At 43.0% G+C, this 22,626-nt stretch overlaps 1 protein-coding gene across 1 annotated transcript; it reads left to right on the top strand.

Annotated features, from left to right (window-relative positions):
* Positions 1-271: 271 nt before the first annotated feature.
* serinc2 (serine incorporator 2) lies at positions 272-22,341 on the top strand. The gene is made up of 10 exons (XM_083646164.1): positions 272-401; positions 5,033-5,194; positions 7,862-8,049; positions 8,668-8,747; positions 9,423-9,560; positions 10,342-10,511; positions 12,173-12,263; positions 15,092-15,236; positions 16,084-16,299; positions 21,540-22,341. The coding sequence occupies exons 1-10, from the start codon at positions 363-365 to the stop codon at positions 21,676-21,678; spliced, it is 1,368 nt and encodes a 455-aa protein (XP_083502290.1). The 5' UTR covers positions 272-362; the 3' UTR covers positions 21,679-22,341.
* Positions 22,342-22,626: the final 285 nt, after the last annotated feature.

Below are 22,626 nucleotides of genomic sequence, written 5' to 3'. Positions count from 1 at the left end.
GTTTTTTTATTCTGTTTTGTTTTCTTCTTTAAATGCAACTTGATGACACTGCTGCTTTTGCCTTCAAAATAAAAGCACAACATGTATATTCATAAAAAATATATAATATTCGTGAGACTGGGGTGTTCACGACAGTAAAATCTAATCGGCTTCAGATTGTAGTTGACAAATAGACAAATTATAACAAAAAATGTATTATGGTGTGGCACTTCAACAAGGTTCTTATTTTGAAAACGGCGACCGGACGTACGGCTTTTTTATGCTAGCTTGACGGTGATTTCGAAGAACAGTCTTGTGTTTCTTCCTGAAGTTCTCAAGTTGTGTTTTTCTTTGTTTTATCGAGATTGGTAGTTGAAACAAAAATGGGAGCGTGTATGGCATTGTGTTCAATTGCCAGCTGTGTAAGTATCAATCGACCAAGAAGAGTCTACTGTAGCCTAGCGATTTAGCGAAGTATTTAGAAAACATCGGGTAAATCCTGGGTTACGTTACGCTAAGGTGTGTGCGTGTGCTGTTTGTATGTAGAGAGTCACGTACCTAAGAACCTGGCTATTTATTACAACTATCGATAAATGGACGCAGTTAACATAATTAAACGCGAGTACTTGTAGTGAATCGCTGGGATGTAACTGTTAATGTTATTGGTAAATTGGGCGTTTAGACCAAACGGCAGCCACAAAATCTCAGTTTTTCCAGCTGCCACCGCCCGTCATGGTTTGTTTTTGGCAGAAGAAGAGAGCAGCACCAGTGAGAAAGCTGTGACTCAACTCTTTAAAGTTGGAGTTCTGCTGAAAGAAGTAGTGCCATAATTGTGTATTTAGATGTATGCCGAATTGAAGACTGGATCATAATGATTCGTAAAATGTCTTATTATTATTGATATGTAAGGCAGCAACGTATTCCCAGATTATCGAATGGAGTTCGGCGTGGAGTCACTCCAAGAGAAGGGAACTGTTTTGCCGGATAACTTTTTGTACAGACATTTTATATTCGTCTGTCTTTATGTGGTAGTCCAATTCATGGTTTATGTTTAATATGTTTGATATATATCATTATATCAAACAGTATGTCTGATAGATCCACATTACACACATTTAAATATGTAGCAGGGTATCTTGAAAAGCCATAATTTCCGGGTTTGATTTAGTGCGTCACGAGGGATCAGCCGAGCAGCGCTACCCGCGGCAGTTGACCCCGTTAATAGTATGAGTTGTGCCAAACAAACGTTAATATCTCAGAAACTATACATCACATCGCTTATATTTTGACATTCTGAGTGAGAGCAGAATTAGCCCAAGAGTTTGATGTATAAGACATACATGTCGTGTTAAAGTTGTGTGAACTGTCGCAGTTTTGAAAACGTAAACAGAGTTGGCCGGCTAGAGTCAGACACACAAGCCTCGCGCCACTTGGGCTCCATAGGGTTCCATTGCCGTTGCCACCCAGTGACACGGTTTGTTTACCAAAATGCTGCTCGACTGATCCCCTGTATGGAGCCTGAGTTTGAGCGTCTGACTCTAGCCGGCTGACCGTGTTTACAATTTAAAAACTGCACAGTTCACACTACTTTAACACAACATGCATTATACATCAAACTCTTGAGCTAATTCTGCTCTCACCCAGAATGTCAAAATGCGATGTGATGTATAGTTTTTGAGATATTAACGTTTGTTTGGCACAACTCATACTAAGTTAACTGCCGCAGGGTTACGCATTTTTGGGTGGCAGTGACGTCACGCTGATTCGTCCTATTAGGGGGGCTGTGATATTGTAACCTATTATAGGATTAATTAATTTGTAAGGGTTGCTTCTTGTCAAGGCAGCCAGTGTAACGTTTTGCAGGAGATAAGGCTTAGTTCACTCTGTGAAGCGTGGAAGCTGGATGCCCCCTCGTCACGGTCACAGTGTTGACCCCCGGTTGCACCAACTGGTCTTACGACTGGTCTTAAGCTAAGTCGGCCATAACTTTACGACCTAACAGCTACGCCGGTTACGTCCTTTTTCTCACTAAGACCGGTCGTAAATATTACGCCTAGTCCAGAGCAGGCGTAAGGTGCAGTATAGACGGTTTTCACCTGTGTGTTGCGCAATAGTCACAACCCCTCAGCACGGCTGTATTCAGCCCTCGATTATAAACCGCAAACCGGAGTACGTTATAAACATTATAAATATAGTCACGACGTTAACAACTAACCAATGCTGGGGGTCCGTATGGAAAGTGGAAATCGAAATGGTTAAAAGTTAAATCAATTTGGTTCATTCAGTGGCATTTTACTGCCATGTAAAGTAACGACAAGTAACAGTTAGCCGCTAACATTAGCCACACTATTACAGCCGATTACCCATCAGCGGAGCGTCATTTGACGTCAGCACACTCTTCTAAACAGGTCGCGTGCCGCATTCCAGTGGGCATTCCCATGCTTTCACATGGACGCGCATCGCTACGACCGGCGTAGTTAAGACCAGACGTAAGCCCTGTTGGTGCAACAGGCATAAATCCACTCTAAAGACTGGTCTCTTAACTAAGACCGACGTAGGAGTTACGACCAGGCATAGTTAAGACCAGTTGGTGCACTCGGCCCCTGTTGTATACTCTTATTTAGTGAAGTGGCTGACCTCGGCTGACCTCTCCGCCTCAGCGGCTGTGTGCCGTCTGTCTGCCTGCCTGCCCGCACCGCACCGTGGACAAATCCTCTGTGATCAATGCTGGATAAGACCGAGAGAGGGATTTGTTACGATGGCAGCTCCAATCACAAGGCTGATTACAGCCAGTGGAAATCATTTGTCTCTGCTCGTCTCCGTCACGGTAGCGTCTCTGCGACCAAGAGAAAGATGATGAAATGTTGTTTTTCTCTTGCATCCGCAGTCTGTGCAAGGCAAGCCGTGCATGGCATGCATTACCCTGATTATCCTGCACCACACCACAGAGCCCCCTTTTTCCTTGAGTGAGTCTCATATACAGGATTCCCACGGTCATGGAAAAGTCATGGCATCTCACCGTCTTGTTTTCCAGGCCTGCAAATTCCATGACTTTTCATTAGTAAAATCCTTGTAAATTGAGAAAAGTCATGGAATTTTGTTGTGTGTGTGTAATAGGGATGGGCATTTCTAGCAAAAACACTATTCGAAATTCGCTGGCCAAATTCGAATTTAATTCGAATTTCGAAAAAAAAAAAAAATGTAAAAAAAAAAAAAAATGTAATTTTTTTTTTTTTTTTTTTTTTTTTTTTGTGAGTGAAATGTTGCATTGTCTCCCCTGATTCTAAGTCTACGGCTTTATTAATTAATATAAAAAGCTTCTGCTGTGGATTTTTAGCTCAAACAAGCATTGCACCACTGAAGTAAAGAACATGTTACATGACATTGACATTTTCGAAAATAAAAAACAGTTTTGACAATCATGAGTGGTTCATTAAATATTTAGTAGGCTCAGGTCTGAGTGCCAAAGGGGTGCCAAAGTCACCCCCTCTCCCTCTTCATGGGATTTCATCCGCCATTCATTTTTCCATAAACCTTGCTTAAAATGCTTATAAAAATTGTTTTACTTGCTCAAACCAAGCGATTTGACTATACTTAGAATCAGGGGAGACAATGCAACATTTCACTAAAAATTTTTTTTTTTTTTTTTTTTTTTTTTTTTCGAATTTCGAATTTCAATAATAAAAGTCGACCTTGATAATAACAACGATTATTCGAAAATTCGAAATTCGATGCCCATCCCTAGTGTGTAATGAAATTAATTGTTACAGTCCAGCAGCATTTAACAGCAACGTGACACACCGGTTTATAATGGATTTCTTTATTTTATATCAATATTTATTTTAAGGAAAATTCCTGTTTTATTTCAATAGCTTCCATTAATGGGATGCAGTGACTCTAAAGTACTCAAATCCACTATAGAGGTGTGTCCTATTTGTCCAGTGTAGTAATCGTTTCTGGTATTGATTGATCTGGTCTTCTGACTATTGATGTGACCGCTACGCTGTATACATGTAATCATCTGATTACCTACTGTGGCAATACAAGTGATTCTGAGAGTCACTGTCTCACATTACATGGAGATTCTATTATGGATCCTTGTAAAGTCATGGAGAAGTTTGGAAAGTTTCTCCATGAAAATGTGTGGGAACCCTGATAAAGTATGAGTCCCTGTGTAACTCTCCTCCTGCACCTTGTCTCTCTCTCTCTCCAGGCATCATGTCTGTGTAACTCTCCTCGTGTACCTTGTCTCTCTCCAGGCATCATGTCTGTGTAACTCTCCTCGTGCACCTTGTCTCTCTCTCCAGGCATCATGTCTGTGTAACTCTCCTCGTGCACCTTGTCTCTCTCCAGGCATCATGTCTGTGTAACTCTCCTCGTGCACCTTGTCTCTCTCCAGGCATCATGTCTGTGTAACTCTCCTCGTGCACCTTGTCTCTCTCCAGGCATCATGTCTGTGTAACTCTCCTCGTGCACCTTGTCTCTCTCCAGGCATCATGTAACTCTCCTCGTGCACCTTGTCTCTCTCTCCAGGCATCATGTCTGTGTAACTCTTCTCGTGCACCTTGTCTCTCTCCAGGCATCATGTAACTCTCCTCGTGCACCTTGTCTCTCTCTCCAGGCATCATGTCTGTGTAACTCTTCTCGTGCACCTTGTCTCTCTCCAGGCATCATGTCTGTGTAACTCTCCTCGTGCACCTTGTCTCTCTCTCTCCAGGCATCATGTCTGTGTAACTCTCCTCGTGCACCTTGTCTCTCTCCAGGCATCATGTCTGTGTAACTCTCCTCGTGCACCTTTTCTCTCTCCAGGCATCATGTCTGTGTAACTCTCCTCGTGCACCTTGTCTCTCTCTCTCTCCAGGCATCATGTCTGTGTAACTCTCCTCGTGCACCTTGTCTCTCTCCAGGCATCATGTCTGTGTAACTCTCCTCGTGCACCTTGTCTCTCTCTCTCTCCAGGCATCATGTAACTCTCCTCGTGCACCTTGTCTCTCTCTCTCCAGGCATCATGTCTGTGTAACTCTCCTCGTGCACCTTGTCTCTCTCTCTCCAGGCATCGTGTCTGTGCGGCTCAGCCCCCTGCCTGCTGTCAGGATGCTGCCCCTCCACCTACAACTCCACCATCAGCCGTCTGGCCTTCTCCTTCCTGCTGCTGTTGGGTACGCTGGTGTCTGTGGTCATGATCCTCCCAGGCATGGAGACGCACCTCAAACAGGTAGCTCACCACGGACGGACCAGCTCCAACTGACTTGTGGGGGAAATTGGGCTTTTGCAGCAGCAAATATTAATAGGATAGAACAAGGAAAATTGCATATAAAGAAGCATAGAGCAAAAGGAGGGTAATGAACATGCTTAATCATCAATTCCACAAATATTTTATTTATTTATTTGAGTAGGGACAGTGCACATTAATAGGGCTGGGCGATATAGCTAATAAAAAGTGTATCGATATAAAATATTTTATATCAGTCGATATCGATAATTATTGATCATTTTTAATTACCTGTTTTTATTAATAAAAAAACATGAGGAAGAAAAGGTTTGCATTTAACCACTTTATTTTCAACCACCTCATTTTCAAGGCATTTTCAAGGCACACATAATTGTAATGCTAACACTGTCACACATGCACACTCTGAGTGCAAGCAGTAACTTACAGACATGGTGACGTGTTATTTTGATGACAGCCTAGCGTTGAAACAAAAAACAACATTTGGTAACGTGTATCTCAGGGTTGTTTAACGTTAGGCGATTCAGTGAATGAGCCGCGGGCTTAACACGCTGTATGTAACGTTTACAGACAGACAACGGTGTTCTGCTTTCTGCTCGAGGTTTGTCTGGAAATGATTGGCTGTCTCCGTGTCTCTCGTAGCACGCTGTATTAACAAAGGACATGATAGGCTGTTTATGAGCCACGGACCATGGTCACGGAGGAGAAGCGCTCTTGTTTTTTTCATGCAGCCTATCGAACGGCTCTATTGAGCCATTTTTGTATTGTATCGATCACGTGTCTATCGCCATATATATTGCTATCGTTTTATCGCCCAGCCCTACACATGAATGAAGATCAGTAACAGAGATGCATATGTAAACATGCCGGATTATAGTAGGGCTGTGGCGATTCACTTATCTCCCGATTCGATACTATCACGATTCTTGGGTGCCGATTCGATTTATATTGCGATTCTTAAGTATTGCGATTCTACGATTATTGCGATTCGATATTACGATTTATTGCGATTTTTGTTTGTTTTTTTCTTTTCTTTTTTCAGTTTGTTTGCTTTTTTACACTAGATTAGAACATGGGAAAAGTTGAATCATACACTAGAGACTGTATATTATATATCATGAGTAGGGCTGGGCGATATAGTTAAAAACAGGGGCGGACTGGGATCATAATTCAGGCCGGGCATTAGATACCAAGCAGGCCAGGCCGATATGGGCCGACGCATGTGAAATTTGGGCCGTTTGCAGCCCAATTGGGGCCGTTTGAAGCCAGATTTGGGCCGTTTGAAGTCCAATTTTACAATGAGATGCACCCACTTTAACCCTGAAGTGTAATTATTACCGGTACTTCAGACTAACTAATAAAGTAATAAAACCACTAGTAAACCAGTAGGCGGCGCCTGGCCTGCTGTTCAGTGAGTGGCCTGACTGCAAGCACCCAATTTTTTTTTTTTTTTCTTTTTTCCGATTATCGATTCTGGAATAAAATATCGATAAAAAAAATTGTGACATTAAAAATCGCGATACTTAGGTGAATCGATTTTTCCCCCCACCCCTAGATTATAGCGCTAAGGCTAATTCACATCCGCAAGAAGAAGAAAAGGAACACACGGCTACAACACACACAGTACCACACACACACACACACAGTACCACACGCAAACAGTGCAATCAAAAATAAAATACACAAACACGTAGAAAATGTGCAAAAAAAAGAAGTCTGGATTCCAGCATTTGACATAATTTATATATGTATATGCCTTAAGCAGTATGTAAAAATGAGAGGAATATGAGGTGATGAGAAAAGACAATTACAAGAGACTATTTACAAGACAAAAGAGAAGTATATTATTTCCAAAGTGGTATTTTTTTCGGGAATGAAGAGAAACTGACAGGTGGGTTGACCACCATGCATCTTTGAGGCCATTTACACCTGGCATTAACATGTGTTTTCTGCCATCAGATTGCAATCGGATTGTGCTTGACCACTTGAAAGTACAGGTGTAAACGCCCCCAAGACACATTAAAGACGGATTGCAATCTGATTGGCCAAACCACCTCCTCCTCCTCCTCCTCCTCCTCCTCCTCCTCCTCCGGAGGTGGTCAGGGACGCATTGTGTACACATTAAAGTGTAAATGCAATGTGTCCTCGCAATCTGCATACAGCAACTGTATGCGGATTTGAGAGGACACCCATTTTGGAGAGAAACGCATGCTAACGCCAGGTGTAAATGAAATCAGGCTAATGTGGCCAAACACAATCTGATTGCAATCTGATGACAGAAAACGCATGTTAATGCCAGGTGTAAATGGACTCTTTGAAAGGGTTTCATAAGGTCCAGTGGTCATTACTTTGTCCTAGTGCACCCACTGTGTAATGATCTACCCCCCCCCCCCCCCCCCCCCCCACACACACACACACACACACAGTATCAGCATGTAATGATGGATTTCAAATGACAAACAGGCTATCACCAAAATTGGTGTTAGAAGGTTTTCACCCCGCAGCAGTGACACCCTCAGTTGGACAGGATGAATGGATTATGTTGTTGTTTATTCCTCCCATTGCGATCAAGGGTCTCTTTTCTCAAGACACTCTAAACCAATTCTGTCTTCCGACCTATCGTTTGACGCTGTTGCTGTGTCACATGATCAGATTCCAGGCTTCTGTGTGGGCGGCACCTCCATTCCCGGCGTGGAGAACAAGGTGAACTGTGACATCATGGTGGGCTACAAGTCGGTGTACCGCATGTGCTTCGCCATGGCCTGCTTCTTCTTCCTCTTCTCCGTCGTCATGATCCGAGTGCGCAGCAGCAAGGACCCCCGCGCCTCCATCCAAAACGGGTGGGTGCTGCTACTGTGCTGCTGCCTCTGTTCAGTGAGGGCATGTCACACTCTGGTGGCCAGACGTGTGCACTGCACAGCCACGGTTGTGTTTACTTTGGGGGAGGAAAACACATGGTTCATACTACGCAGGTCTCGAAAAGTATTACAAATGAATTGGATCATTTCCAGATGGTGCATAGTGGGAATTGAATAGTGGGAATTTGAAATAATGCCCGGAAAAATATGGAAAATGTTATGGTTCGGGTCCGATACACACATCATTATAATTGTTATGTTGTTGTAGAGCCACTTTGGCTGTTAACCCAAATCACATCCAGTCAGAACATAGCTTAGCTTAGCGTGGAAAAATATCGAATTTTAATAGAAAGCGTGTAGGACGGAACCCTATATTCTGATATTTGTTGGTGTGAAGAACAGTCTTCAGTGATATGACCTAGTTAGCAGGGACAAGATGTCTGCGTAAATCATATTTAACACCAGACAAAATCTCCAAAACAAATCAAGGTCTGTAAAGATTATGGATTTTTTAAATTGAGAATGTATGGTAAGTAACCCTGATGGTTGGTCATGGTTGTTTTGGACATGGTTCGAATAGCTTCGCTTTTGTCTTCCCAGCTTCTGGTTCTTCAAGTTCCTTATACTGGTTGGTATAACTGTGGGAGCCTTCTTCATTCCAGATGGGACCTTTAATACAGGTATGAAGCAAATGCAACCTTGTAGTTCTATCATTATGAGGGAGAGCAATGTATGGATTTGGAGTCATAACTAATAGGGCGAAGCGATATGGACCAAAAATCATGTCTCCATATTTGTAGGCACAATATTTATCCCTTTATTTTCTACGAAGTGGGCAAATGTTCAGTTATAACTTGGTGCTTTCACAAAATATTTGTATGCCTCCGCCGGCGATAGCCAGGCCGGAGGCATTATGGCTCCGGGTTGTCCGTAAGTACTGTACGTATGTCCGTCCGTCCGTCCGATGTTCGTTAACGCGATATCTGAGGAACGCCTTGACGGAATTTCATCAAATTTGCCTTAAACATCCACTTAGACTCAAGGATGATCTGATTAGATTTTGGTGGTCAAAGGTCAAGGTCACTGTGACCTCTCGAACGCCATTTTCAAGCTTGTTAACGCGATATCTCAGGAATGCCTTGGCGGAATTTCATCAACTTTGCCTCAAACATCGACTTGGATGGACTCAAGGATGAACTGAGTAGATTTGGGTGGTCAAAGGTCAAAGGTCAAGGCCACTGTGACCTCCAAAATCTAAGGAGATAGTCTTATATCACGATATCAATATAATATTGTTATATTACCCAGCCATTCCAGTCAGAGAAAAGCTGTTAACCCTTTCCGTCTTGTCCCAGTGTGGTACTACTTTGGTGTGGTGGGCTCTTTCGTCTTCATCATCATCCAACTCATCCTCCTGGTGGACTTCGCCCACTCCTGGAACCAGTCCTGGCTGGAGAAGGCAGAGGCGGGGAACTCAAAGTGCTGGTTCGCAGGTAGGCCACACCCACACAGCCAGCACATGTGCCATGTATACAGCTTCCAGTACATACCATGTCAAAGGATTCAAAATAAATTCCACCAGACTTTTAACTCATCAGGGTGGAAAAACAGAAACCCAGGATGATAATAATTATACTAGTAGTTAGGGATGCACGGTCATATTGTCACGTCATCGCTATCGGCCGCTAAAGTCTTTCAGATGAAATATCAGCGTCGGCCCAAAATCTCTGCTGATATGCTGATATCATCCAAGCCTGTTGAAATAGGATGAATCTTAACAGTTTTGTTTGAAAGAAAATCTTACAAAAGTAAAAATATGGCATCTTTAACATAACATAAGTTGAAGTAGTTTTCTTATTTTGCCCAGTGAATGTGTACATTTTGAAAAGCATTGTATTTATGTCTGCATGGCAGTGGGCCATAACGATAAGAGTAGGCATAATAATGTGTTAATTCCACTACAGGAGAGACTCGATGTTCTCTGAAATTAGGTGGAAAAAAACGTGTGCATATATCGGCAATCAGCATAAAGAGTTGGAAAATATCGAATATCGACCCAAAAAAAAATCCAATATCATGCAACCTTAGTTCTACTACTGTAATACAAAACATTCATGCAGACATATGTGGACAATTCATATGTAATCAATCAGCATCATAACCGTCATGAGCAATAGACAGAGACAGCTTTAATAAAAGAGTCCGGTATCTTAATGTACTGATCCCAGGCCAGTCAAATTGGTGACATGTGGTTTGCCCTGGTGTCTCTCGCAGCTCTCCTGTCCTTCACCTTCGTGCACTACGTCCTGGCCTTTTCTGCCGTGGTGCTTTTCTACCTGTTCTACACCCAGCCTGACGACTGCACCGAGCACAAGGTCTTCATCAGCCTCAACCTCATCTTCTGCATCATCGTCTCCATCGTGGCCATACTGCCCAAAGTCCAGGTGATGCACACACTTTCTCATCTTCCCCTCTGTACCTCTACTCATTATTACATCATTACATCATCATTACATCATCTTCTCCTCTGTACCTGTACTCATATTACATCAATACATCATCATTACATCATCTTCCCCTCTGTACCTCTACTCATTATTACATCATTACATCATCATTACATCATCTTCTCCTCTGTACCTGTACTCATATTACATCAATACATCATCATTACATCATCTTCCCCTCTGTACCTCTACTCATTATTACATCATTACATCATCATTACATCATCTTCCCCTCTGTACCTCTACTCATTATTACATCATTACATCATCATTACATCATCTTCCCCTCTGTACCTCTACTCATTATTACATCATTACATCATCATTACACCATCTTCTCCTCTGTACCTGTACTCATTATTACATCATTACATCATCATTACATCATCTTCCCCTCTGTACCTCTACTCATTATTACATCATTACATCATCATTACATCATCTTCCCCTCTGTACCTCTACTCATTATTACATCATTACATCATCATTACATCATCTTCCCCTCTGTACCTCTACTCATTATTACATCATTACATCATCATTACATCATCTTCCCCTCTGTACCTCTACTCATTATTACATCATTACATCATCATTACATCATCTTCCCCTCTGTACCTCTACTCATTATTACATCATTACATCATCATTACATCATCTTCTCCTCTGTACCTCTACTCATTATTACATCATTACATCATCATTACATCATCTTCTCCTCTGTACCTCTACTCATTATTACATCATTACATCATCATTACATCATCTTCCCCTCTGTACCTCTACTCATTATTACATCATTACATCATCATTACATCATCTTCTCCTCTGTACCTCTACTCATTATTACATCATTACATCATCATTACATCATCTTCTCCTCTGTACCTCTACTCATTATTACATCATTACATCATCATTACATCATCTTCCCCTCTGTACCTCTACTCATTATTACATCATTACATCATCATTACATCATCTTCCCCTCTGTACCTCTACTCATTATTACATCATTACATCATCATTACATCATCTTCCCCTCTGTACCTCTACTCATTATTACATCATTACATCATCATTACATCATCTTCCCCTCTGTACCTCTACTCATTATTACATCATTACATCATCATTACATCATCTTCCCCTCTGTACCTCTACTCATTATTACATCATTACATCATCATTACATCATCTTCCCCTCTGTACCTGTTTCTGAAGGCTGATAGCAATATTTTATCCAGCCTCTGACGCAGCATAGACCATGGAACAGTAAAGTAATAATACTAATATTCAAACTTCTGTCGAATCCTGTCAATTCTGTTTATTAAATAGAATCAGTCTTCCCAGACAACATTGTACTATTGATCAATTAATGTAATAGATGTGTAATCAAACAAACTGCATCTTATCCATCATATTGGAGGGAGATGATGCCTAGCACCATTTATTTTATTATCACTATTACATTACCACTGATCTATATTACCAAGGATTGACCTAGCTGTGAACTGGTTATCTATGCGAGTTAGGATAACAATCTTGTGATGATGACTTGTTTATGTTCTCATGTCCATGGTGTGATCTATGTGCAGGAGGCTCAGCCCAGCTCCGGCCTGCTCCAGGCCTCCCTCATCTCCCTCTACACCATGTACATCACCTGGTCCGCCATGACCAACAACCCCAGTGAGTCCTGTGATACCCAGTCACCCCACTATTGTATTTGGTCCAGACCCTGAGTCACACTTAAGCTGGTCCAGACCCAGAGTCACACTTAAGCTGGTCCAGAGTAGACCCTGAGTCACACTTAAGCTGGTCCAGACCCAGAGTCACACTTAAACTGGTCCAGACCCTGAGTCACACTTAAACTGGTCCAGAGTAGACCCTGAGTCACACTTAAGCTGGTCCAGACCCAGAGTCACACTTAAACTGGTCCAGACCCTGAGTCACACTTAAACTGGTCCAGAGTAGACCCTGAGTGACACTTAAACTGGTCCAGACCCTGATTGACCCTTAAACTGGTCTTAAACTGGTCCAGACCCTGAGTGACACTTAAGCTGGTCCAGACCCAGAGTCACACTTAAACTGGTCCAGACCCTGAGTCACACTTAAACTGGTCCAGAGTAGACCCTGAGTGACACTTAAACTGGTCCAGACCCTGAGTGACACTTAAACTGGTCTTAAACTGGTCCAGACCCTGAGTGACACTTAAGCTGGTCCAGACCCTGAGTGACACTTAAACTGGTTCAGAGTAGACCCTGAGTCACACTTAAACTGGTCCAGAGTAGACCCTGAGTGACACTTAAACTGGTCCAGACCCTGAGTGACACTTACACTGGTCCAGAGTAGACCCTGAGTGACACTTAAACTGGTCCAGAGTAGACCCTGAGTCACACTTAAACTGGTCCAGACCCTGAGTGACACTTAAGCTGGTCCAGACCCTGAGTGACACTTAAACTGCTCCAGAGTAGACCCTGAGTGACACTTAAAGGAACACTCCGCCCATTTTCAACCAGCTTTGTATCATTAGAACATCAGTAGTATATCAGAAAACTGTAAACTGTTTTGAAGTCTGTCATTTAATTTGACAGTTATTGAGTGTTAAAGTGTGGACCAGTGACATCACTGGACAACACTAACTCAAATTAATAACTCATTAACTCTCAATCAACTCTCAATAACGGTCAAACTATTCATCATTCATCTAGTTTGACCGTTATTGAGAGTTGATTTGAGTTAATGAGTTATTAATTTGAGTTAGTGTGACATCACTGGTCCACACTTTAAAGGAGAATTTCGGTTTTTTCGAACCTGGAGCCATTTCCTGGCATTAATTAAGATTTGGCCACTCACCTAGCGATGTCTGCGGCTTTCTGGGCGTCCTAGCGTTGTTTTGAGATCAATATCGTCCAAGTCAGTCATAAAATGGAGTTGATTTGGGGCCAAGTGGAAGCCTGTATTTCCTGCATCTAAATAGCTATTTTTCTTCCCGTTTTCGCCACATATCGCCGTAATCTAATCCGTTTTCATCCAGCAGAGTGTTATTTCACCCCAGGCTGTTTCCTGGAGTGCACAGCCTAGTGCACAGGGATCAAATTACCTCAAACGTGATCTAGGTCACCAAGTCTCGTGAAGTCCCGCGATACTTTCCTGTCGACTGGCCAAATACAGGCAGGACGCTTTGCGGTCGTTGTTTTAGCGTAACCTATGTGGGGTTTGGCGTAACCTATGTGGGATTCGAAATAACGAAGGTTATGCCAAACCCCACATAGGTTACGCTAAAACCACGACCGCAAAGCGTCCTGCCTGTATTTGGCCAGTCGACAGGAAAGTATCGCGGGACTTCACGAGACTTGGTGACCTAGATCACGTTTGAGGTAATTTGATCGCTGTGCACTAGGCTGTGCACTCCAGGAAACAGCCTGGGGTGAAATAACACTCTGCTGGATGAAAACGGATTAGATTATGGCGATATTTGGCGAAAAAGGGAAGAAAAATAGCTATTTAGATGCAGGAAATACAGGCTCACACTTGGCCCCAAATCAACTCCACTTTACGACTGACTTGGACGCTATTGATATCAAAACAACGCTAGGACGCCCAGATACGCCGCGGGGATCGCCTGGTGAGTGGACAAATCATAATTAATGGCAGGAGATGGCTCCAGGTTCGAAAAAACCGAAATTCTCCTTTAACACTCAATAACTGTCAAATTAAATGACAGACTTCAAAACCGTTTACAGTTTTCTGATGTACTACTGATGTTCTAATGATACAAAGCTGGTTGAAAATGGGCGGAGTGTTCCTTTAAGCTGGTCCAGACCCTGAGTCACACTTAAGCTGGTCCAGACCCTGAGTCACACTTAAGCTGGTCCAGACCCCGAGTCACACTTAAGCTGGTCCAGACCCTGAGTCACACTTAAGCTGGTCCAGACCCTGAGTCACACTTAAACTGGTCCAGACCCTGAGTCACACTTAAGCTGGTCCAGACCCTGAGTCACACTTAAACTGGTCCAGACCCTGAGTCACACTTAAGCTGGTCCAGACCCTGAGTCACACTTAAGCTGGTCCAGACCCTGAGTCACACTTAAGCTGGTCCAGACCCTGTGACCCCGTGTAATTTGTCGCAGAGCAACCTGCTTCATCCATTTCTGATTGGAATTGACTAGGGATGTTGCTAGGCGACTAATTTCCCTGACAATTAAACCAAAATCTAAATTTAGAATAGTCTAAACCTAGGAAAACACTCAGAAAACAGTCAAGCTTTAGTACAATTTAATTTATGTAGGGTAAAAAATATTGCTGGGGAAGGGGGCTACCGTGGCTGCGTAACATCTCGCAACAGTTAACCGGTGTTATTAGTTTAACTGACTAGTGTTTCTGGCGCTGACCAGCGAGGTTGTGTATGTTTAACCGTTTAACGGACTAGTCGCGAACATCCTTAGAATGTCCCTGCTCTCATCATATGGTCAGCTGTTAATCACCCAACATGTGTTCTTTGCTCCCTGCTTCAGACCGGCAGTGTAACCCCAGCTTGTTGAGTTTGGTGGGCAGCGGTCCCACTCCAGCGCCTGTCCCGGCCCCTGCAGACGTGCAGTGGTGGGACGCTCAGGGCATCGTGGGATTGGTCATCTTCTTCTTCTGCACGCTCTACGCCAGGTATACGCAGTGACATCACAGCAAGGCGTTTTTTTTTGTGCTTAGGAATGTTCCTGAGCGAAATGACCCACAAGTACCTAAGCGGCAGCCATGACAAGAGCTGTTGGAATTCTCTAAACGCTAAGCCTGAGGAAAGGAGCTTCAATGCTTCCTGACTTAGCTCCTTTAAGATACACCGGACCATCGTTTACAAAAGAAAAGTCCCACAATTCCTTGCAGCAAGCAAAGCGACGCACCATTCAGCATGATTCGGCTAATTATAGGGATGCACGATATATCGGCAATCATATCTGTATCGGCCGATGTTAGTCATTTTTTAACATATCGGTATCGGTCCGATGTTGCAATGTTAATATCGGTTATCGGTATCAGCCAAATTCTTCACATTGAGATGAAATAATGCAGTAAATCTATGATTTATGGGCTTTTACAAATGTTTTTGAAATAAAGAAATGTATAACTTTTTCAAATTCAGTGTTTACATGTGTTTTTCAGTATGTACAAAATTTTATTATCATAGAAATGTGTTTTTATACAGATCACATCGACATCGGTAAATATCGGTTATCGGCCATAACAGCAATCTTAATATCGGTTATCGGCATCGGCCAAAATGTTCATATCAGTGCATCCCTGGCTAATTAGCTTGCTAACCTGGAAAAATGACATTTTCTCAGCAACCAACCAACTGAGCAGGAAAGAGATGTCACTGTTGAAACGAGCGTGACTTGTCCATGTTAGTCAGCTACTTGTTTCAGTCACTCGGTGGTGTTTTGAGCCCGCTCAGAGTTCTTCTCTCGGTGAGAAAGGTTCGGATAATAACAAGGTTTGGCTCGTCCCCCAACAGCATCCGGTCGTCCAACAACAGCCAGGTGAACAAGCTGATGCAGACGGAGGAGGGCCAGGGGCTGACGGCGGGCTACGAGGAGGCGGCCGACCAGGACGGCGTGCGCCGCGCCGTGGACAACGAGGAGGACGGGGTCACCTACAGCTACTCCTTCTTCCACTTCAGCCTCTTCCTGGCCTCTCTGTACATCATGATGACCCTCACCAACTGGTACATGTAAGTGTCTCTCTGTACATCATGATGACCCTCACCAACTGGTACATGTAAGTGTCTCTACATCATGATGACCCTCACCAACTGGTACATGTAAGTGTCTCTCTGTACATCATGATGACCCTCACCAACTGGTACATGTAAGTGTCTCTACATCATGATGACCCTCACCAACTGGTACATGTAAGTGTCTCTCTGTACATCATGATGACCCTCACCAACTGGTACATGTAAGTGTCTCTACATCATGATGACCCTCACCAACTGGTACATGTAAGTGTCTCTGTACATCATGATGACCCTCACCAACTGTTACATGTAAGTGTCTCTTTACATCATGATGACCCTCACCAACTGTTACATGTAAGTGTCTCTGTACATCATGATGACCCTCACCAACTGGTACATGTAAGTGTCTCTCTGTACATCATGATGACCCTCACCAACTGTTACATGTAAGTGTCTCTCTGTACATCATGATGACCCTCACCAACTGGTACATGTAAGTGTCTCTCTGTACATCATGATGACCCTCACCAACTGTTACATGTAAGTGTCTCTCTTTACATCATGATGACCCTCACCAACTGGTACATGCAAGTGTCTCTCTGTACATCATGATGACCCTCACCAACTGGTACATGTAAGTGTCTCTCTGTACATCATGATGACCCTCACCAACTGGTACATGTAAGTGTCTCTACATCATGATGACCCTCACCAACTGTTACATGTAAGTGTCTCTCTGTACATCATGATGACCCTCACCAACTGGTACATGTAAGTGTCTCTCTGTACATCATGATGACCCTCACCAACTGGTACATGTAAGTGTCTCTCTGTACATCATGATGACCCTCACCAACTGGTACATGTAAGTGTCTCTCTGTACATCATGATGACCCTCACCAACTGGTACATGTAAGTGTCTCTACATCATGATGACCCTCACCAACTGTTACATGTAAGTGTCTCTCTGTACATCATGATGACCCTCACCAACTGGTACATGTAAGTGTCTCTCTGTACATCATGATGACCCTCACCAACTGGTACATGTAAGTGTCTCTCTGTACATCATGATGACCCTCACCAACTGTTACATGTAAGTGTCTCTCTCTACATCATGATGACCCTCACCAACTGTTACATGTAAGTGTCTCTGTACATCATGATGACCCTCACCAACTGGTACATGTAAGTGTCTCTACATCATGATGACCCTCACCAACTGTTACATGTAAGTGTCTCTCTGTACATCATGATGACCCTCACCAACTGTTACATGTAAGTGTCTCTCTGTACATCATGATGACCCTCACCAACTGTTACATGTAAGTGTCTCTACATCATGATGACCCTCACCAACTGGTACATGTAAGTGTCTCTACATCATGATGACCCTCACCAACTGGTACATGTAAGTGTCTCTCTGTACATCATGATGACCCTCACCAACTGTTACATGTAAGTGTCTCTACATCATGATGACCCTCACCAACTGTTACATGTAAGTGTCTCTCTGTACATCATGATGACCCTCACCAACTGTTACATGTAAGTGTCTCTACATCATGATGACCCTCACCAACTGTTACATGTAAGTGTCTCTACATCATGATGACCCTCAACAACTGTTACATGTAAGTGTCTCTACATCATGATGACCCTCACCAACTGGTACATGTAAGTGTCTCTACATCATGATGACCCTCACCAACTGGTACATGTAAGTGTCTCTACATCATGATGACCCTCACCAACTGGTACATGTAAGTGTCTCTACATCATGATGACCCTCACCAACTGTTACATGTAAGTGTCTCTCTGTACATCATGATGACCCTCACCAACTGTTACATGTAAGTGTCTCTCTGTACATCATGATGACCCTCACCAACTGGTACATGTAAGTGTCTCTACATCATGATGACCCTCACCAACTGGTACATGTAAGTGTCTCTCTGTACATCATGATGACCCTCACCAACTGTTACATGTAAGTGTCTCTCTGTACATCATGATGACCCTCACCAACTGTTACATGTAAGTGTCTCTCTGTACATCATGATGACCCTCACCAACTGTTACATGTAAGTGTCTCTTTACATCATGATGACCCTCACCAACTGTTACATGTAAGTGTCTCTCTGTACATCATGATGACCCTCACCAACTGTTACATGTAAGTGTCTCTCTGTACATCATGATGACCCTCACCAACTGTTACATGTAAGTGTCTCTTTACATCATGATGACCCTCACCAACTGTTACATGTAAGTGTCTCTCTGTACATCATGATGACCCTCACCAACTGTTACATGTAAGTGTCTCTACATCATGATGACCCTCACCAACTGTTACATGTAAGTGTCTCTCTGTACATCATGATGACCCTCACCAACTGTTACATGTAAGTGTCTCTACATCATGATGACCCTCACCAACTGTTACATGTAAGTGTCTCTACATCATGATGACCCTCACCAACTGGTACATGTAAGTGTCTCTACATCATGATGACCCTCACCAACTGTTACATGTAAGTGTCTTTACATCATGATGACCCTCACCAACTGTTACATGTAAGTGTCTCTACATCATGATGACCCTCACCAACTGTTACATGTAAGTGTCTTTACATCATGATGACCCTCACCAACTGTTACATGTAAGTGTCTCTACATCATGATGACCCTCACCAACTGTTACATGTAAGTGTCTCTCTGTACATCATGATGACCCTCACCAACTGGTACATGTAAGTGTCTCTACATCATGATGACCCTCACCAACTGGTACATGTAAGTGTCTCTACATCATGATGACCCTCACCAACTGGTACATGTAAGTGTCTCTCTGTACATCATGATGACCCTCACCAACTGGTACATGTAAGTGTCTCTGTACATCATGATGACCCTCACCAACTGGTACATGTAAGTGTCTCTGTACATCATGATGACCCTCACCAACTGGTACATGTAAGTGTCTCTACATCATGATGACCCTCACCAACTGTTACATGTAAGTGTCTCTACATCATGATGACCCTCACCAACTGGTACATGTAAGTGTCTCTACATCATGATGACCCTCACCAACTGGTACATGTAAGTGTCTCTCTTTACATCATGATGACCCTCACCAACTGTTACATGTAAGTGTCTCTCTGTACATCATGATGACCCTCACCAACTGTTACATGTAAGTGTCTCTCTGTACATCATGATGACCCTCACCAACTGTTACATGTAAGTGTCTCTACATCATGATGACCCTCACCAACTGTTACATGTAAGTGTCTCTCTGTACATCATGATGACCCTCACCAACTGTTACATGTAAGTGTCTCTACATCATGATGACCCTCACCAACTGTTACATGTAAGTGTCTCTCTGTACATCATGATGACCCTCACCAACTGGTACATGTAAGTGTCTGTACATCATGATGACCCTCACCAACTGTTACATGTAAGTGTCTCTCTGTACATCATGATGACCCTCACCAACTGGTACATGTAAGTGTCTCTACATCATGATGACCCTCACCAACTGGTACATGTAAGTGTCTTTTTACATCATGATGACCCTCACCAACTGGTACATGTAAGTGTCTCTTTACATCATGATGACCCTCACCAACTGTTACATGTAAGTGTCTCTCTTTACATCATGATGACCCTCACCAACTGTTACATGTAAGTGTCTCTCTGTACATCATGATGACCCTTACCAACTGGTACATGTAAGTGTCTCTCTGTACATCATGATGACCCTCACCAACTGTTACATGTAAGTGTCTCTTTACATCATGATGACCCTCACCAACTGGTACATGTAAGTGTCTCTCTGTACATCATGATGACCCTTACCAACTGGTACATGTAAGTGTCTCTCTGTACATCATGATGACCCTTACCAACTGGTACATGTAAGTGTCTCTCTGTACATCATGATGACCCTCACCAACTGTTACATGTAAGTGTCTCTACATCATGATGACCCTCACCAACTGTTACATGTAAGTGTCTCTACATCATGATGACCCTCACCAACTGGTACATGTAAGTGTCTCTCTACATCATGATGACCCTCACCAACTGGTACATGTAAGTGTCTCTGTACATCATGATGACCCTCACCAACTGGTACATGTAAGTGTCTCTGTACATCATGATGACCCTCACCAACTGGTACATGTAAGTGTCTCTTTTCGTTTTCCTTTTCGTTTTTTTTTTGGCCGTTCTTTTTTGTGTGTGGGTGGTAAAAGAAAAACAAGTCCAAATACATTTCAAGAAGCAGATAAAACACACCACTCAGTGAGGATGAGGATGAGGATGATGATGATTATTTTAATGGAAATGGATTTGGACCATTTTCATGGCCTAAAATCCCCCCCCCCCCCAAATATCCTGTTTCCCCCCCAGATCTTTACCCTTGTCGGGGTGCAAAAGCCTCTGAACCAGCATTTGAAAGTCCACTTATTAATTTGACACAAGTTTAAAGTTCCGGAACAATGCCAGTAAAATAGATAAAATGACATAAATCAATGTCCATAACATAATTGAACACATTCAATACTACAGTATAGTGGCTTGAATCAGTGGAGAAATGTTTGCCTGTAACCAATGCCTTGCACCTAGGCACTTGGGGCACTGACCCAGTTGTTCACTGGTCAAACTGCTGCTGTAGGAGTTTTTTTTAACATGAACATGAACTTGAAGTGTTCATGGTGTAAAAATCCACATTCACATGATATGTGGAAGCAAACATGCTGAGCACATGAATGCCTCGCAGCAGAAACGAAGCGGAGCCGGCAGTGTGTCTGTCGTTTGTTGCCAGGCAACCAAATTAGCAATGCGTTATTCTCTTGAGAAGTGACACATTTTATCCACTCAAAGTTGAACTATTTTCAAGTGTTTGAGTGACCAACCACTGCAGAAACACCACCAGTAAACATCAAGGATGGCTTACTTACACTCTGCAATGTGTGTCACACGTGCTGGCAGCCTCACGTTCAATCACACAACGCGTCAGACAGCAATGTGACACAACAGGTCCGGTCCGTATTCATTTGTAGTTCGGTCCGGATCAGGACCGCGGTCCGGAGTTTGAGAAACCCTGATGGGATCCTAAAATTCTCCATTGAAAGCCAGACTCATGAAATTATTTTGGGTGTGTTAGCAGCTCCTTACTGTCACTCATGTTGTTGTTGTTGTTGTTGTGGGTCCTCCAGGCCGGACATCGACTCCAAGACCATGCAGAGCAGCATGCCGGCCGTCTGGGTAAAGATCTCCTCCAGCTGGCTGGGCCTGGCCCTGTACCTCTGGACCCTGCTGGCCCCCGTGCTGCTCCCCGACAGACAGTTCAGCTAGAACACTTCAGCTAAGCTAAGAGCCTCCTCTGTGTTTGCACCCAAAGAGTAGGCAGTTCTAGCTTTTTCAAATCTGCTCTGTTGCTTCTTTTTAGATCGGATTAGAACTCTTATTTTGTAAATTAGAAATGGAATGGGTGATATACCGTATGTGGTTGTTGGTAGTGCTCCTCTTCGCCTCAGGTTACACAGAAGACACGTTGATTTTTATCGGTTTTTGCAGTGACATAGGATTGTTCTGTTGAAGAAGCTTTAACTATTACATTCCATTTGTCACCTCATATCATAAAAAACTAAAGAATTGTTAGAACTACAAGATATTGAGAGCACTACATGCCTATATGAAGAAGGTCAAATTCTATTTTAATGATCTCTGTGGGGAGTTTCTGTCATTTTTGGTCTTTTTCCTCAGCATAGGTTGTCTTCAAATTCTTTTAATCGTTCCTTTGATATTAAGCTCTCTTTTCTTGTGTTCTAGTTACGCATCATTGTTGCACAGGGACTTTGCATTTTCCAGTTTTTAACTTGTACAAGTGCCTTTTATACATTTTGCACACATTGTTATACCTTTCCTTGTTTTTTATATGACTTTCTGGTTTTCCGTGTATAGCCAACCGCTTGTTGGATATTTCAATATAACCAATAAAGTTGTCGGTTCTCTGGCTTCCTGTGTTTCCTCTTGAAATGTATCCAGAGACAGCAAACGCATTGTCATCAAGTCTGGCCAGCAGGGACTCCCTCCCTCTGCTGGTCACATGATCCTGCTGAAAATGTGATTTATTGTGTTCTCTCTATGCAGGATTCCCCAGTGCAACACACACACACGCGCACACACACACACACACACACACACACACACACACACACACACACACACACACACACAGCAAGTCATGTAGAGGGAATGTACTTTCCGCTATCACAAGATCAGCCTGAACACACACACACA

The sequence above is a fragment of the Poromitra crassiceps genome, assembly GCF_964638095.1.
Source record: "Poromitra crassiceps genome assembly, chromosome: 11".
In the NCBI taxonomy this organism is placed as follows: Eukaryota; Metazoa; Chordata; class Actinopteri; order Beryciformes; family Melamphaidae; genus Poromitra; species Poromitra crassiceps.
This window is presented reverse-complemented; position numbering and strand designations above follow the sequence as displayed.

Excerpts from the sequence above, each read along its gene's own strand:
- serinc2 (XM_083646164.1), top strand. The coding sequence starts at position 363 with ATGGGAGCGTGTATGGCATTGTGTTCAATTGCCAGCTGT. Across the intron at positions 5,195-7,861 it reads TGGAGACGCACCTCAAACAG|ATTCCAGGCTTCTGTGTGGG; the intron begins GTAGCTCACCAC and ends TCACATGATCAG. Across the intron at positions 16,300-21,539 it reads ACCCTCACCAACTGGTACAT|GCCGGACATCGACTCCAAGA; the intron begins GTAAGTGTCTCT and ends TGGGTCCTCCAG.